Source organism: Dicentrarchus labrax, unplaced genomic scaffold (assembly GCF_905237075.1).
Source record: "Dicentrarchus labrax unplaced genomic scaffold, dlabrax2021, whole genome shotgun sequence".
NCBI lineage: Eukaryota > Metazoa > Chordata > Actinopteri > Moronidae > Dicentrarchus > Dicentrarchus labrax.
In genome coordinates this window covers 21,626,124-21,645,276 of record NW_026136719.1, presented here as the reverse complement: position 1 = coordinate 21,645,276, position 19,153 = coordinate 21,626,124, and the positions used below count along the sequence as shown (strand labels likewise).

The 19,153-nt window shown below is 40.0% G+C and overlaps 1 protein-coding gene across 2 annotated transcripts in view; it reads left to right on the top strand.

Annotated features, from left to right (window-relative positions):
• Window positions 1-19,153, top strand: part of kif26ba (kinesin family member 26Ba) — an 85,930-nt gene that overhangs the window by 51,051 nt on the left and 15,726 nt on the right. For both annotated transcript variants that reach the window (XM_051379182.1, XM_051379181.1), the window contains 7 exons: window positions 7,005-7,220; window positions 7,599-7,692; window positions 11,163-11,308; window positions 11,664-11,780; window positions 13,124-13,310; window positions 15,435-15,657; window positions 18,918-19,089. In XM_051379182.1, the coding sequence (XP_051235142.1) occupies window positions 7,005-7,220; window positions 7,599-7,692; window positions 11,163-11,308; window positions 11,664-11,780; window positions 13,124-13,310; window positions 15,435-15,657; window positions 18,918-19,089 (1,155 nt within the window). The remainder of the gene's footprint in view (window positions 1-7,004; window positions 7,221-7,598; window positions 7,693-11,162; window positions 11,309-11,663; window positions 11,781-13,123; window positions 13,311-15,434; window positions 15,658-18,917; window positions 19,090-19,153) is intronic.

Below are 19,153 nucleotides of genomic sequence, written 5' to 3'. Positions count from 1 at the left end.
AAACAGATACATGAACCATGTCACAGCTGCCCCAGGGATGATATTTTCTTCTTCAAGCTGTCTGCTGCACTTCATCCACATTCCTGTATCATAACTCATTTACATACAGTTTAACATATCTTTAGAGGGATGAGAAATATTATTAAAAATGTCATGACAGCTTATATAGGGGGCTTTGTCTTTTCTATTCTCCTCTCGCTTCTATCTTTACTGCATCTCTCTCATCTAGTATATGGATAATTCTTATCTTTTGCTTTACAGTCCCTTTATCCCTGCCCTCTGTGCTCTTCTCAATATCTGAATGACAATGAAGGACTGTGGGAGGTTTTTTTTCACCACTTTCATCTCTGCAGCCAACATTCTGCACACACACACGCACACTCGCAGACTGCGACTTGACCTTGGGGGAAAATGATACTATGACAGCTAATCAATTTTTAATAGCAGCTACGATCCCTCTCAGGCCACAAGCTGTGTGCGTCTGTGTCATGAGTGAGCATGTGCAAGTGCATTTTCCACGGGCATTTGTGTGTCTTCATGCCTATCTGGATGTCTGTGTGTCTTGTATCTAAATGAGTGAGTGAGTCTGTTATGGGAATCCAGTAGCCACTTTGTTCCACCTTGTAGCTGAAATATTAATGCTGTCAGTATTGGCAGGGCTGGAGCATGACACACACACACAACTCTTCCCTATTGTATTCTCTGTATTTCGTGGGTGTAGTGGTCTGTAGTCATATGTTGCTCACGATGCTCAAATAAAGTCTTCTGAGATTCATTTTGTGATTTGGGGCTATATAAATTAAATTGACGTGACTTGAATTTGGTTATTTTGGTGAAAGACATGTGAGTCACGTAATTTCAATCAATTGTACTCCTGCAAGGGCGTAAGTTTAGTTTAGAAGTGGAGGGCAGAATATAAATCAAAATAAACTATAGTGCCTATGTTCATCATAATAGTGCAACACCGTGGCTCACTGATGTATTTTTAATATCTTTTTGACAACAATGCATGTCTATGTAACAGAGGAATAAGCTCTTTCAGGCTTTGGTCTTTTTATAGAACTGAAAATAACTAATCCTTTAATGTTATACACTGAGTGAGGGCTTCAGTAATGTTTGTGACCAGCAACATGTTACCCAAAATTAAATTGCCTTTGTTATTTGAGAAGAATAAGAATGCATTTAGGCAATATAGTAGCTCATCTTGGTCAAATTACACACAAATTCAAGCCTCAGAGTTGTAAGGTCTTTGCAGTACTTCCAACTAAGAACAGCCAACATGAATCTTCTGCCACTGTGAGCTGAGCTGGAATGAATAAATTAGTTAAAATTAGAATTGATCTGAAGCCTGAACTTGCTATTCCCATTAGGTATTTGTATCTATCTCGATGTACATGTGTTTGCACGCATGTGTGTTTCTGCAGTCTTTGGGAACCAATTAGAGCTCAGTCTCAGTCTCTTATTGATTTTTCAGCCAATAGTAATGAAGCAGTGCTGTGAGGAACTATTGTACAATCTTCTATCAGCTCAGGGTTGTTTGTTGCTGTTTAGCTGAATTCCTTTACTTAAATTGGCTCCAAGACTTCATTGAGCCTTAGTCTGCTGTATAAAGTGGAGGAACAGGAAGCTCTATATCCAAGAGGGTGTATTAGGGGGTCAAGTCAGTTTCTCAGGAAAAAAAGACTTCTTGCCTCAACATCTGTCTTAGCATGTACCCTTTAGCATGGAAATGAACCCCCCAGCTGTTCCAGCCATGATTAACAAGCCTATATGTCAGACATAGTGGTAGCAAACATGACCTGCAGTTTTGTATGTTGAACATAGTAATCATACATGCTTAGACACATTGCAGAGAATCAATTGTTCTTTAAAGATAAATATTCACACAGAGACAAAAAAGTCAAAAGAATCACTCACTTCTGTAGCACTCATCCTCATTCCTGTTTCTTTTCTTAGTCTTCGTTTCCGCAGCTCACAACGTTGCATCAGAATTCAGTGCAGCATGAAGTGTGAGAGAAAAGAGGAAAGTATAGAACGGATAACAGCAAGAGGTTGTGATTTGTCTTGTCGTTTTGTCTGAGGAAGGGAGAGAAAGTGCGACAGGGAAAGGAGGGAGATGAAGCAAAGAGGGAATGGATGGAGGGAACCGAAGGAAAAGAGTGGGTGGACAGTGTTATCGAGCAAATACAATGTTTCTCAAACATAAATAGAGAATGGAGAAGGGAAGGGTCCATCGGTGTTGTGGAAGTGGGAGGGAAAAGAGGAGAGGAAGACAGGGGTGAAGGGAGACCAAGAGAGAGGTGGACAGAGTGTGAGATCACTGTGAGAGTGGTTGGTGTTAGTATCTGGAGAGTTATTAGTGACCTATTTTCTCTTTCTCTGTTTCATTAGAAGAACAAAGGGTCCATTAGCTTTGTGTTTTTCCTGTGTGCCTGCATGTTACAGTGGCTGCAGCACTTTGCAACATGTATTGATTCACCAGTGGAACTAGGCCAAGGATCCTCTGAGAATATTGTAGGTGTGGGTTTGATCACAAATACAGACATTACACCACTCAGCTGGACTCAACTGGACTCAACTGGAGTGATGAGCATCACGATCAAAATCATAGCCAGAACAATAAATGACATAAAGCTGACATAATTGTGCTGATGCATCAGTTTCCCTGATGTTGTTTTAATAGTTTGAGAAAAGGAAAATTGAGGTTAATGACCCCGCGTATGACTCTTGCCATTTCACATACACCCTCAGTATTTTGAAAAACAGACACTGAAGAATACCAGGCACTTTAAACACACACACACACACACACACACCTAAACACACACTTACCTTTCACACTTTAAGACATGAGGAGGAAATGGGCTCTCAAGGGGGGGGAAGACTTTATGAGTTACGCCTTGTAAAGCGTGCAACGGTAAAATCTTTCCCCCCAGGCTCTTACTGATGTGATGGGCTCTTTTATTGGGGTCAGGAAAGGGCGTAGCACTGAATCTAAGAGTGTGTGAATGAGAGAGAGAGAGTATGTATGTGTGTTTGTGTAGTCCAATGAAACTGTTGACCTGACATTAAGTCTTAGTTTCGTAGGTTTCCCAGGTCACCAAGGTTACATATTTATTGTATTCAGGTGGCATCTCAGTTTATCACACACCCTCATCTATGAACCCACTTTTAAATGTACACACACAGACATACAATTACCTTCATCTGAGGAAAGAGTTTAACACAAACATTCTCTCACTCACTCACACAGTTTATTGAACTAACTCTCTTAAATGGCCTATGGTCATTTAATGATGCAACCAAAGGAAAGCCTGTTAATGTGCTGTATTAGGTGTGTGTATCACATAAAGATAGAGATGTGCATATAAACAGCACATAGTAAGAGCTCTTAGAATGTTATTTGCCTTTGTGCTTTTTACATGGCAGTATATTTGTTAGCAGCAGGCTTTTATGCTTTTATTTTTTATAAAACACTTATCATTCTAGGTGAGTTCATTCAGTATAAAATGACCTTGTTCTAGTTGCCTGTGGCTCTTTGCTCCAGGGCCGTGAAATAATTTATAGCAAATAATTTGTACCAAAAAGGAGTTTTTAAATGTCTTTTATAGAAAATTGAGTTATATATGTATGTTATTGATAATATCTAACTGTGCAATAATGCAGTGGAGGATGATTAATTATTAATCCAATTTACTTAAGTCAAGCTCAAACATACTATGCCAGACAGTATATGATCCAAATTAGTTTTCTTTTCTTTCGCTGACTTGTGTTCATTGTTTACCCATTTTGATAACATCCCTGTTCACAGCTAACGGGGTCTGTAAGTAAATAAATATAGTATAACTCACTTACAGTCTCTTTATTCTGTGAATGCTCTATCTCCGAGTGCAGTGGGGTTTGGCGTGTTTTGGGATTAGTGTGTGATTCGTAATCCCAAGGTGGCATTTAACTGGAAGCGCAGTGTAGAATCACACTTCAGACGATGATTCATCTGTGCTAACAAGCACAAACAGACAAAAGATCTCTCCTCCTCTCTCGCCTTCCCTCTTAGGAGACACAAAAATACAGTAGTCTTTTCATCTGTCCTGCACCTCTGAGCCCTGTCGACAAAATCCTACCCTCTTTAGAAAACACATGGTATACATCAAATAAAAAATAGATTTCACAGATTTCTTTTAAACATTTTTTGTCACAGTACACTATTAAGTTGAGTTAGCACACTCTAACTACCTATGATAGATGTCAGATATCAGATGTCTTGCACTATTATCCATCTATCCTTTGATTCTCTATACCACACTTGCATTAGGAAGAGGCAGAGAACACACAGAGGCTGCATCCCATTCAGGGTTTGGGTCTTTTAAAGGATGTGGTTCATACATTTGTGTCCTTTTGAGGACTGAGGGTCGGACTGAACCTACAATTCCTCCTCAAATGAGACAGTCTAGTCTTACAGAGACCAAAACTAATGATGCATTCATGCAGTTTCTGTCAACCCATAATGTAAAAAATGTAAGGAACAGAAATTGCATATCCTCTGCCTGTCAGCCTGTGTATTTTATCCTGTCAGCTGCTTTGCTGTTTAGGACATTCAGGTCTTTACATCTGTCATGACTTAAACTGTCTTGTCCAAAACAATCTCTCATATTTTGTGCAGTCAGCATTCCAAGCTGGAGATAATTTACCATGAACTTCCGTTGATTCGAATTTCACAGTCTGGTCATCGTTCATGTTGCTCAGCTTGTTCCATCCTTGTTTTTGCATTTTTACTTTGCAGACCCACTTGTACTTTCACGGTCTGTCTTTTAAATTTATGTTTCCTTGACACTGTACATGACTTGACAGTCTGTACCAGACTTTTTAAAGAATACAGTAATGAAATATGACATGAGTTGTTGTTTTAACAACCTTTATGCATCAAACTTACAAAAGCAAATACCTAGAACTAGTTTGGTTTGGTTTGTCCGTTATGCAGATAAAAATAGCTCATTCTAAGGTAACGAAAAAACAATGATTCTTATTTTCAGGTGATGATACACTTATGAAAATATATCTATGAATATCATATTCAATTTCTTCCAATTGATCCTTCTAAATTGTACACACTGGATCCTTAAAGCATCAATAATTAAAAACTCGGGATATTCTTAGAGACTTCATAATAACATTTCAAAATGCAAAAAACATTTTCATTGTATCTGAAGAAGGCCATTTTGACCAATAATGGAATAAAGGGTAACTGCCTGGATCATATTTAGCAGAAAGTTACTTGAAAACTGTATTCAGTTACTCATTACACATTGAAAAATACATTACTTTATTACATCACTTTACTAATTACTCAGCAGTAAAAGTAATGCATTACTCAGCTCAGCTCAATTAAAAGTGCCTTCAAACAAATCTTCCACACCCGCACATCACATCTTTTGTATTTAACAGGTGTAGGAATAGAGAATGAGGCATTGTGATTTAACAAGCAGGCGGCCCTACTATTTGGAGTGAATTACTGACCATCGAGCTGCTAGCTTAGCCTCTGTGACTGCACACAGCTCTCCAGAAGACCCAAGAAGCGTGGTTACACACCCTCCAGCTCTCAACAAAGCTAGGTGAATCCACAACATGTGAAGAAGACAACTCCATTATTACTATCTGCGCACACTTCAGAATCCATCCAATGTCACAGTGTAAATATCAAATATATTTGATGTTCGGGGTGGCTCAGATCCGTCTCTGAGACAGTTGGTGTGGTTAAGACTGAATCCATAAAGCACTCATTACACCTGACACTCTGAACCAGTCTGCTTTAAGCCTCTCTCCCAGTTGTCAGAAGGGGAAATCTGGGGTAATTCGTCTGGATAATCATGAAGCATGCAGCAGGAAGAAAGATTTAGTGACAAACAGAGAGAGAAAGACAGATGGACTGAATCAGAGAGTGATATAGGTGAAAGATCAAAAGAATGAGAGAGATAAAGACTAATTCACCCAGGCAAGCCAAAGTAGGAAAAAAGAGAGCAATAATAAGCTGCTAGAAAGTACCTCAAACTTTAAAACATGTTCAGCTAACAGAGAAAAAGGTTGTTTATATGTTAAAATGTTCTGGAACTCACTCAGATTGGATGACGCAGCGCTTTGCCGCCTCTGATATCAAAGAAAACAACAGCAGCTGTCAGGCGGTAAATTGTGGCTGCTAACAGTTTGTGACAGGAGTGGGAGGAAAGGAAGAGCAAGAGGAGGAGAGAAAGCTGAAACAGGATTCCTGCACTTCAGGCTTTTGATATGTGGCAGTGAGCTGATGGTAGAGAGGAGGGGGTGAGGAGAGAGAAAAAGGATTTAGGATTGAGGGAGAAAGAGATAACGAAAGAGTGACAGGTAAAGGAAGAGAAGGGAGGTGGGAGGCAGAAGTGAATAAGATCTTAAAAGAGAGAGAGCATGTTCATATTGATGTAAGTGTTAAAATAACTAAAAAGCTGAATGTTGTGACTCTTTTGGAGTTTTTTGTCGTGCCTTAGGTGTAGTTGAGTTCATATGCCTTCTAGTAACAATCTTTCAGGATTAAAATCTGTTCATAGTTTTGAGTTGGGTAGAAAGTGCCCTGAAAGTGTGAGTGGGTGATGCGATGCCAACATGACATTAGTACTAAACACATGGATAGATGAGATATAAGGAACTGCAAAGACAACTCCAAAGGTTTAAGAAAGGATACATTTCTATATCTACAACTCTTAGCACTCACTTAGAACTATTTTTTTAGTACTCTTTGCATTTATGAATGTGTGTCTTGTGCCTGTTGATTACAGTTTCATTTCTGTGGTTCGTAAAGTATCAGACCAAAAGTTATTTAATTTTGCAGATTAATGACAAAATCATCCAGTGCTACAGTGTCGGTTGCGTCAATCCTTGTAATGGAAGGATTTTCTCTTGAAACTGTGTTTTGTGAGGGATTAAGTTGCAGGTTTGCTTCACTAGCATCTGATTTTCTGTTTTCTGCATCTTACCCTCAGGTGAAAGTGATGGTGCGTGTGTGCCCAGTGTCTCAGTCGGATGCAGCTGAGTCCAGTTCCTTCCTTAAAGTGGATCCCAGGAAGAAACAAATCACCATCATGGACCCCTCAGCCAATCAGACACCAAGCGCTGCCTCCCAGAAAAAAGCAGGAGCCAATCAGGTCCCTCCAAAGATGTTCACCTTTGATGCTGCATTTGCTCCTGATGCATCACAGGTACAGTAAGAGAAAAGAAAGCAAAGGACTTGTGATTTTGATATAAAACCTTTCATAACATCACATGGAAAGACAAAGTTATATTAAAATAATTACAGATATACACAAAAAGCTGGACTCATGCCACATTCACGTCATAGTTAGTGGGTGAGTGGATCAGCCTCCAAGTTGTAATTCCAAGTTGGAAATATTTTAAAATTCTGACTAAAATATTTTACTGAACTAAAGAAAATGTTTCTTTTTAACACTTAAAGGCAACAACACAAAACCAATTCTCAAATAGACCAAGTGAATCTATACGTTCAGGTTTTAATGCTTTTCTCGACCCTCTTCCTACATCTCTCCTCATTCCTGTGTCTCTCGTCTGCCTGTTGCTAGGCGGAGGTGTGTGCGGGAACGGTTGCCGAGGTGATTCAGTCGGTGGTGAATGGAGCAGATGGCTGTGTCTTCTGCTTTGGACACTCCAAGCTCGGTAACACACACACACATGCACGCAGACTACAAAATCAGAGCAAGTGTGTCTTGTGAGTCATCGTTGGTGTGTGTGTGTGTGTGTGTGTGTCAGTGTGTCAGTCTTTCACTTGGCCGTCTCTCCACTGGCCCTCATCTATCAGAGAGAGAAAGAAGAGGATTAGTGTCTGCTGATGCTGAAAGCATTCTCAGTCTGCTCTGTCTGTGTTTCTGTCTTCCTTTCTCTCTCTCTAATCCTTCTGAAGCTGGTTTTCAGAGAAGCTGTCTTAAAAAGGGTCAGGACCCCTTACTGCACACTGTCACATGCCTGAACCCACACACATGCACTGGCACAGTCACCCACACACACACACACAGACATGTTCTTCATCCCTGGGTCAGCCCCTGTTGTGTCTATCCCTGTACATGGCAGCAGCATTATCCGTCTTGGCTTGTGATCTTCATACATCCAGTTGGAGTTTGTAAGTCCCCTTGAACTGCTGGCAGAGGACGAAAGCAGCGAATTTAAATGCTGCAGTTCAGCATGGAACACTTCTGTGTTAAAGGCTGAGCCATTTACTGGAACAAACAGTAATGAAGTTCTGTGAAAAACATGCACCACATCAACCACTGAGTTTCCTTGTTCTGCTGCAGGGCATTTGTCCATTGCCAAATCTGTAGTAAAAGTAAACTCTTTTACAAATGTATTATGAGTTAATATTTGTCTTTTTAATGTGGCTGTTTGGTTAAAGAATACTTGGTTTTACCGTCAAAAGTTACAATAACTAATTAGAGTTCGGCAACGTAGCAACAACAAGTCCAATGGGGCAAGAAACAAAAGCAGTCAGACAGGTTGAGAAAATAACAGTTTAGACAGTTTAAGTAAAGTTTAGATGACTGCCTCCAAATTAAGTGGTTTATATGTAAAACCATTTCATTTGGCGGTAAAACTTTAAGCATATGGGGCCCCAGTGGTCTAGGGATTAAGGCCATGGCCATGGATTGACCATGAACTGCAACATACCTGGTTGGAGTCTGGCTTGGACCTTGTTTCAATGTTTTGTCATTCCCCTTCTCTCGCTCCTTGTTTCCCACTATCTCTGTGCTGTACTCAACAACTGGATATATTAAGAAAAACTGGAACTGGATGTTCCAAGAAGGCAAATCTTGATACAACATGTTTTAAATGTTATTGGATCAAATTCTGATACTAAAAAGAGTCTTTTTTTTTTTTTTTTTTTGAGGCTCAAAAGCACCATTCTGATGAATGATGAATGAAAAGTCTCATTGGGTCAGTGTGCGTCACATGATACTACAATACCAAGTGCAGCCATTACTCCAAAATGGCCTCACAGCCCAGAACTGTTTCAGGGGACTCGGCACAATCTCAATGACATAACACACCTGTAACGTTGGTAAAAAAGGCTTTATGTCTTCACACATTTTCATACAAGAATGCTAAAGAGTGACTGAGAGCAGAACCGGCCCACTTCTCCCTCAAAAAGGCCCATGTAGGACATATCAAACAAACAGATGCACATATAATCACCACAGCTCTCCCAAGGCACTAACCCAACATGGCGCACACATCAGACAGCCTGTCTAGATCATCATCTTGCCATGTTTACAAGTTTAGATTCAGCTTTCTAATATTGACACATGGAAATGCAGACTGTGTCATGATTCTTGATGACTCATATTTTATAATATGACTGTGACTGAAACCGATATGCCTAACATGCCCCCGAAACAGACCTCTTATTGTCAGTGTTTGATTGTGTTGAATGATAAGCATAAGTGAATGTTCTGGTTTTAATACTGCTTTTATGTGACTGAGAAATCCATCAAAGAGAGTTTGCTCTTTCAATCAGTTTTAGTGTTATATTAATGCTGTGGAGCGGCTCTGACCTTGCTGGTTTCATTTTAAACGGCTGCTGCTGCAGCAGCTGATGAGATCATTCTTTATGATATAGCCCACCTAAGGCCATGGATCTTAACGAGGCTGCATTATAACAGCATTACCTTTTTCCTAATTAAAATGAGGAAAGTAACACATGGAGAATTTATCTTCGGCCCGGTGGCTCTCGGCTGTACACACATACGTATAGGGAAGCACACAAGACTACTCATGTACACACACACTTTCACAAGGAGTAAGCAGGTTTTCACTGAGCAGGAAAAATCCCAAAAGTCCAAATGATACTGAAAAAAATTTATAAACTTCAGGAATGTAATTGAATCATCTGGCTTTAAGTCATGTCTGATGGATTTTGTTGTCAGTTATTGGATTATTGACCTTGTATCATCTTTTAGTAATGATGAATGTCTTTGAACAAATCATACAGTGCTTGCTTGTTCTCTCACACTTTCTTACCCTGTTCACTTTCTCTCTGACAGCATCGCTGCTTGATGAGACCAATTACCGGGAATATACATCAGCTACAGAGACATGGACACACACAGACACTGCTTCATAGCCTGTAGCGTAGCATCACTATATTGCAGTGCTGTGTTAGTCAGTGGAGCAGACAGCTTGTTGACCGTGTCTTGACAGCCTGTGCTGGTCAGAACAGAAGGAAACACTGTATAGCCTCACATATACCCACATAGATAAATTTAAGACTCTCTCATGCAAACACAGTCCTGAAAGGCGAAAAAGAAGGGGAGGGTTGTTCAAGTACTCTGTGGTTATGCTGGTGAGGCATACAGAGCCATTATGACCGAGGGAGTCCATCTGATTTGTTAAATAAAAAGAAATCAACTGGTAAATCAGTTCAGTCAAAGTAAATGGCCCAGGGTTGTTTTAAACAAGCTATTGTAATACAGCTGATTGCAAAATGTAATGCATTCTTTAATAACATTTTGAGATTATATCTCGAAGAGTCCCTTGGAGAACCTTAAAAGCTTAAATTTCAACACCATATAAACACTATTATATAGGAATAAACCATTTCTGACACTAAATACAACACTTTTTGTTGAGCATGTTTACTATTTCTTCTCCAGTTTTTGAAAACAAATGAAGAAATGCATCTTTGTTTTGACAGTAAGTGTAGACACATCAGGAAACAGTGAGGGAGAACAATGTAAAATTACAGTGTAGGTGACAACCTCCCCTACATCCTATCTCTGAACAAATCTGAACACATTTCTCTACACTGCATCACACTGAGTCAGGCTTTTGATGTCCTCTGTTTTTGCGTAAATGTTCATGTCAGTGTGATTGTTGGGTTTGACATATGGCTTTGTTTAGGTGTGTGTTTGATCTCTAAGTCCTGACAGCCGGAGCAGGTGTGTGTGGGGGGTAATCATCATCTTGTGTCTCAAAGGGACAAATCCTGAAGCTCGAACACACACATTTCACACACACATCTATTCATACAAAAGCACTTCTTTCCTGGGAGTCTTTTTTGATGATGTTCCTTTTGATATATTTCCATCTTCTTTCTGTTCACCCTTCCCCTCTTTTGTCTTTCTGTCCGTCTCTTCCAGGTAAATCCTACACAATGATTGGTCGTGATGACTCTCTTCAGACTCTGGGTATTATCCCCTGTGCCATCTCCTGGTTGTTTAAGCTCATCAACGAGAGGAAGGAGAAAACAGGAGCGCGCTTCTCCGTTCGTGTCTCTGCAGTTGAGGTCAGTGTTACTGACGAGACCTCAATTTGAAGCACTCCCTGCAGAGTTGCACAGCTACCATTAGTGATACAGACATTTGAGAAATGAGGCTACTAAGTAGTGGCAGTAGCTATCACTAGCAGTGTAGTATCTCACATCAGTTGCCTATAACTGTAACATTTTTACTGTTGACTTTCCATCTCAAGAAATAACTACTCTGTAATAAGGTTTTAAAGAAGGTTGGATTCTCCCTTTAAGATTGGTCTATCCAGAATGTCATGGATCAATTTGGGAAAGACAGAAAATAAAAGACAATAAGGTGACTACTACTAGTCAGCTAGTGTATATGTGTGTCTCTCTCTATGTGTGTTTGTAGGTTTGGGGAAAAGAGGAGAATCTTAAGGACTTGCTGTCTGAAGTAGCTACAGGCAGTTTACAGGATGGACAGTCACCTGGAGTCTACCTGTGTGAGGACCCCATCTGTGGCATGCAGGTACAAACACCCTTGCACACATTTAAACACACTGTAGCTGATGGTGGCATTAGTTTATGTAACATGACCTACTGTAGATTAAAGTCTGTGAGTTAGTACGAACAGCCTCAGGACTTGTATCAGTATGCTTTACCTTTGGTGGTTTTAGCCTCCGGCAGTTCTCCGTTGTCTCAGCCACTGTGAGATGTGCATGCTTGCACATGCACACACACACCCACTTTGGAGCAGCAGATACAATATAAGCTTTCATATGCTTTTAGAGTCCTTTTTTCTTCCAAAATAAACAAGATATGATTTAGAAACACCAGATTAATTTATTCATCTGTTTTACTTAAAATACGGTTACTGCTTCTGACCGAATCAAAGAAAATGTGTCAAGTGCAAAAAACAAGTTGGATGAATTACTAGAAAAAATATATTTTTGTCTGCTAATAATCAAAGGTCCATTGTGAAACATTTAGGAGGATCTATTGGCAGAAATTGAATATAATATTCATAGGTATGTTTTCATTAGTGTAAATCTTCTGAAAATAAGAATTTATTTTTATCTACAGAGGGAGCGGGTACTACGCACGGGCCACCATGTTTAACTGCCATGTTTCTACAGTAGCTCAGAACGAAACACTGCCTCAGCAGCCACCATGGTTTCTCCTACACGCCTGAGAGGCTGAGCTGTATTCAGATGGTTATAATCTGCAACTTCACCACTAGATGCCATTAAAGCCTACACACCGGTCCTTTAAGCTTTTTTAAAATTGGCTTTGGTTACACAGAGATTTTTTAATTTACTGATAGCTAAACAATCCTCTCTCATTGCCATTATAATTATTATCATCCTCATTCATTGTAAGGTAATAACTACATAGCAGCAATAGTGTGTGTATTTAGAATAGTGCCAAAAACGACAGAGGGTAAGCTACGCGCGCGTGCGTGCGTGCGTGCGTGCGTGCGTGCGTGCGTGTGTGTGTGTGCGCGCAGTTATATGTTTATAGGATTAAAGGGTCTGATACAAGAACATCTGTGTAATCCATAACTAATCTGACATAATCTCATCAGTAATGATATCCTGCGGTACCACACACTCTCCCTCCCTCTATTTTACTCATCTGTGCTTACCTCTATCTCCGTCTTCCATACCTGCAGGCAAATTAGAAAATGCTTTATTTGAATATGCCAATCAGTGCTGTACATGTGGAATCCCCATAGCACACAATATTATCAGTGTTTTGACACTTCTTGGTGGGTAAACTGAGTCTCAGCTAAGATTAAATGGTACCCTCCGTCTTGTCTAGCTCTCTGCCTATATTATTTTAATTTTCTTTCTCTTACTACACATTTTCCAGCTCCAAAACCAGTCTGAACTGCGTGCTCCAACCCCAGAGAAAGCTACCTGGTTCCTTGATGCAGCTATAGCTGCTCGCCACAGTAGCCAAAGCCCCAACCCCACTGAAGAAGAACATAGGAACTCACACATGCTGTTTACATTACACATATACCAGTATCGCATGGAAAAGACAGGCAAAGGAGGGAGTAAGTATATTTGCTCTAACCAAGCTATTATGCTATGAACACTGTTATTAATGGTGCCACTTTATCTAATGTAATTATTAAACTAAAACCTAACAACAACACATGATTGATTACACCTAATTCTACTGCTGCAGACACAAAACTATTGCTGTCATAACACCCATTGACTACTGTGAGTCGTACATCTGATAATCATTGTAGAATAAAAGCTGACACAAACATGCTGTTTACTATTAAAATATTCACCACATGGAAGATAAAGCGAGGAGTGAGTGTACACAAGGATAGGACAGATCAAACTATTTATCTATAGCCACTATGGATAAATAGCCAGCTTAAGCATCAGAATTCTTGATAGATTAGTACACATACAGTGCCTTGCAAAAGTATTCACCCCCCTTGGCATTTTCGTGTTTTGTTGCCTCACAACCTGGAATTAACATGGATTGTTTGAGGATTTGCATCATTTAATTTACAGAACATGCCCACAACTTTGAAGATGTTTTTAATTTTTTATTGTGAAGCAAACAACAAATAGGACAAAATAACAGAAAAAGTCAATGTGCATAACTATTCACCCCCCTAAAGTCAATACTTTGTAGAGCCACCTTTTGCGGCAATCACAGATCAGAGTCGCTTTGGATAAGTCTCTATGAGCTTGCCACATCTTACCACTGGGATTTTTGCCCATTCCTCCTTGCAAAACTGCTCCAGCTCCTTCAAGTTGGATGGTTTGCGCTTGTGAACAGAGATCTTTAAGTCTGACCACAGATTTTCTATTGGTTTGAGGTCTGGGCTTTGACTAGAGCTAGGCCATTCCAACACATTTACTTGTTTCCCCTTAAACCACTCAAGTGTTGCTTTAGCAGTGTGTTTGGGGTCATTGTCCTGCTGGAAGGTGAACCTCCCTCCTAGCCTCAAATCATGCACAGACTGGTACAGGTTTTGCTCAAGAATATCCCTGTATTTAGCACCATCCATCTTTCCCTCAACTCTGACCAATTTCCCAGTCCCGGCTGCTGAAAAACATCCCCACAGCATGATGCTGCCACCACCATGTTTCACTGTGGATGGTGTTCTTTGGGTGATGTGATGTGTTGGGTTTGCGCCAGACATAGCGTTTTCTTTGATGGCAGAAAAGTCTCATCAGACCAGAGCACCTTCCTCCATACATTTTGGGAGTCTCCCACATGCCTTTTCGCAAACTCAAAATGTGTCATTTTGTTTTTTGCTGAAAGTAATGGCTTTCTTCTGGCCACTCTGCCATAAAGCCCAAATCTATGGAGCAGTGTTTGGTTAGTGGTGCCTCTTGCTTAGGTGTTGCAGCCTCGGGGGCCTTTCAAAAAAGGTGTGTATATGTACTGACAGATTATGTGACACTTAGATTGCACACAGGTGGACGTCATTTCACTAATTATGTGACTTCTGAAGGTAATTGGTTGCACCAGAGCTTTTTATGGGCTTCATAACAAAGGGGGTGAATACATATGCACATGCCAATTTTCAGTTCTTTATTTCTAAAAAATAGTTTTATGTATATATTTTTCTCATTTCACTTCACCAACTTAGACTATTGTGTTCTGATCCATCACATCAAATTCAGATTAAAAAAACATTGAACTAAAGACTGTAATGTAACAAAATAGGTAAAAAGCCAAGGGGGTGAATACTTTTGCAAGGCACTGTACCTATGAAAGACTGTATGATACCTATATAGATTCTGTGTTTAGATTAATCCACACAAGCACACGTCTACATAAATAACAGTTGTAAACTTTAGAGGACTAGGTTTCCGTCTACAGAATTCAGAAAAACAACTCTGCTTTGATGTATATCATACTGTATACTATTATATATTATCAGATTGATTAAAATCTTCCCTCACAAATCAACTGACCTCTTGATTGAGCACCATTTAAAAGCCAATCTGAATTTTTTTGTGATAAGCTACATTTGTAGAATAAGCAGAAGAAAATTAAATTTAAGTCAGAAATCCAAGACTTAAAGATGAATTTGTTTTTTATTTGAATGTTTCCTGACTTTATTATATTCTCTCTTATATCCTTACCCCTTACAATCCTCTTGTCTTACCAACATTTTTGACAATTCTTTTCACTTTGCAAGTGTCAGGAGGTCGCAGTCGCCTCCACCTGCTGGACCTTGGCAGCTGTGATGTCAAAGTACTTGGAGGAGGAGGAGGAGGAGGAGGAGGAGGTGCAGGAGGTGCAGTAGGTGGTAAAAGCAGGGATAACTCTTCACCCAGTTCGGCCCCTCTGTGCCTTTCTCTGTCTGCCCTTGGCAACGTGATCCTGGCCCTGGTCAACGGGAGCAAGCACATCCCATACAAGTAAGGTGGTGTGCGCGTGTGTATATGTACGTGTGAGGAGACTAGGAGAGGAGAGGATAAAGGAAATGTGCTAAGATGCTTTGAATAAAGTAATGAAAAGAAACTGAGGTAGAAAACAGACAGCTGGATACAAGAGGCCCAGTTAACAATTTGGTGAAGGAAGCGTGGAGAGGAGTGAAAGGTGAAATGAGTAGGAAAGCAGGAGGTTTTGGAGCTGGAGGGGAAGAGGAGAGCGAAGCAGACGAGAGATCTCTTAAGTTGTTTCACGTTTTGGGGACTTAATGTTATAAACAACAACAGCTGCTGTTACATATTCATGGCATTCATTTTGCTGGTTAACTGACTGGCAATGAGAGCAAAGGAGAGATGGAGAGATAATACAGACAGAAACTGTAGCCAGTAAAAAAAATTATTTTTTGTTTAGTGTGGCCAGGCAGTATACAATATGTACTGTATATGGACCAAACTGTACTGTAAATATCCTAATTTTACCTTTCCCTCCAATTAATTTCACTTTTCTTTCCTTTTTTCTCCTTGCTCCTCCACTCTCCTTAAGGCTGTGTAGCTCTCTGCTTCTTACCTGGTTAATTTATCTCCAGTTTTTGTATTTACATTGCAAAACAACCTGCTATCTAACACTGAAGCTGCAAGCAAAGCGGTGCTGAGTGTGGTTTGACACTGGTGACTCAAAGTTCTGTTGGATTGTGAGGGGATTTGGACTGGTTTAACAATGTACGCCATGCTACTGCCACTTCTCCAAAACGAAGGACTGAGAACAAGTCACAGAATCACAAATCCCACAGCAAAGGCAGGGGAGCACCATTACGCTCACATGGATGTCAGTGGAGACAAGTGGAGTGTGTCACCACGGGGCTGTAGGTTTTAGAGGACGAACTAATTATTGATTAAAAATGTGGTTGTTGGTGTTTTTGAGCAGCATGTAGCCATGCTCAATTTTCGTGATCATACAGTACAGGACTTTGGTGGTAGCATTTGGAGACAATGAGGTACAAACTAAACAGAACCTTCAAAATTTGAATAACACGACCAGAGTCAACATGAAGGGTCTATCTGTAGTCTTCACTTCACTAAACGACACACCCCCTGAGATAACTGCCTGGATTAACATACTTATTTTAACCCAAACCATGATCTAAATCTAACCAAACTGGACCCTTATGGTGGTATATCATATAGTAGGTGAATCCAATAGTACTACCGTAAATTAGCATTTTAGCATGCTCTCTCATCTAATTAGCGCTAAATACAAAGTACAGTTGATGTTGATGGGAATGTCATTCGTAGCAAAATTTGGCAGAGAAAAAGTCATAGGATAACCGAAGTCACTGGATTTAATGGTCAGGGGGTCATGTATGTCTGTCATCAGAGTGATGGACCGACAAACCGACCTACTGAATATTGCCCTACAATTACAGACAATATTTTATTTATCCTTTATTTAGCCAGGAAAGGCTATACAATCTCTTCATCAAGGGAGTCCTGAAATGATATTGGAAGCTATGACTAAACCAAACATGTGTTTAAATTCAGTTTGAGTCCAAGAACTCCACTTTATTAATTTCATCACAGTTGAGCCTGTCTTCCAGTGCTTAATTACTTTCAGGAGAGGGTCCCAGTCCTATTCCAGTGCTGTTGCTAGGTAACCAGTGATTCTATGCCAGTTCACCAGTAAAATATTAGATATTATCGTGTGTTTATAGCTTCCCAGTTCTGGAAAAAGAGGCAGACAGTTGTCTGTCACCAGCAAGACAACACTTTGGCTCTTGCTCAGAGAGGAATCCAAGCATCTTAGTGTGACAGACGGCGGTCTAGCAAGATCCACGTTTTAGCCACAACATGCTCATGTAGATTTAAAGGCTCACATTCACTAAACATCAACCTTTCTGATCATGGACAGCTTCTTGCCTAAAACAAGACCACTTCCCATCTAGTTTATTGTATCTCTCCCCTGGCAAATACAGCTCCCTACATTTTTCCATTGACACTCCTATACTGTCTGGAGTCTCCCTGTCATACAAGACTTCAGGGACACAGTCAGTTCTATACTTTAATACCAATACCAGTAATTATTAACAATGTAAGCATAGAAATTCCTATATTAGTTCAGTCATACATAAGTACAGGTTAACAGTTTAGAAATGCTTTTCTTCTGCATGTGTGCTCCTAAATGTTAGTTACTTGTAATAAAAGTGATCTAAGAATTTAGATGCTGCATTCTTTGAGGCTGGTTTTAATCATAGAGAGCATCGTGTTACATACACTAGTCCCTGGTAAAAAAAAAAAAAAAACCCATAATAAATCTAGCACAGGCTGAAAGCTCTTGAATTAACATGCAAATGAATACTTCATGAGTCATGAATTTACCTACATTAATATCAGAGAGAGATATAGAGAGAGATAGAGGAGAGAGAAGAGGGTTTGTTGAAGCCTGAGGCAGCAAACAGAGAAAGAGGAGAGGAGAGGAGTAGAGCATCGATGAGAAAGAGGAGGTCAAGATATAGGAGTGTGTACATACTTGTGTGTGTGTGTGTGTGTGTGTGTGTGAATGTAAATGTACGTGTGTGAGACATGCCTGCAGGCTGTGTTTTTAGAAAAGGGGGACAGCAGCGTGAGGTATTGGGCCACAGAGGAGCTTTACTCACTGTCAGCCTGCAGGCCTCAACACACACACACACACACACACACACACACACACACACACACACACACACACACACACACACACAAGGCTATGAATGATTGCAGTAGCCCACCCAGGAGAAAGTCTTTTCTTAAACACACAGCCTACTTTTACTCTCCCATCTGCTAGTATAATCTCTCTGGGACATAGATCATCTCCCAATATTAGACTGCATAATATGTGCTTCTTTCATAGAGTGCTTCTTTTAAGACTATTAGCTTTAGTCTGGAATAGCACCATGTCTTCATGTCTTTTTGCAGCATTAATCAATAAATATAATCAATAATTACCATTAACTTTACCTTTTGAATCTTTTATTTTTATTTATATGAATACGTTTGCCTAGTATTTTGTCATTATAACACAGACTATTAGCATTTTTTCCAACTTGTTTAGTGGTCTTGTGACCAAGAGGAGCTATTAATAATCTTTTGTCAAATGTCAGACATGTGTTGGCGTCTGTTGGAAAATCGATCAGTTATGTCACATGTTTGAGTGAGTATGTGCATTTCCAACGTGTCTTTGGTGCTCATATCTCGGTGTATATGTGTGTTACTAGGGACAGCAAGCTGACCATGTTGCTAAGGGAGTCGCTAGGCAACATGAACTGCCGGACCACCATGATTGCTCACATCTCTGCCTCACCCAGAGATTTCTCAGAAACCCTTTCCACCATCCAGATTGCTTCCCGCGTCCTCCGCATGAAAAAGAAGAAAACTAAAGTCACCGTGGTGAGTTTGAATCAAACCTTGATGCTTCATTAAAATTGGCAGATTGTTTCTATGAATCTCATGA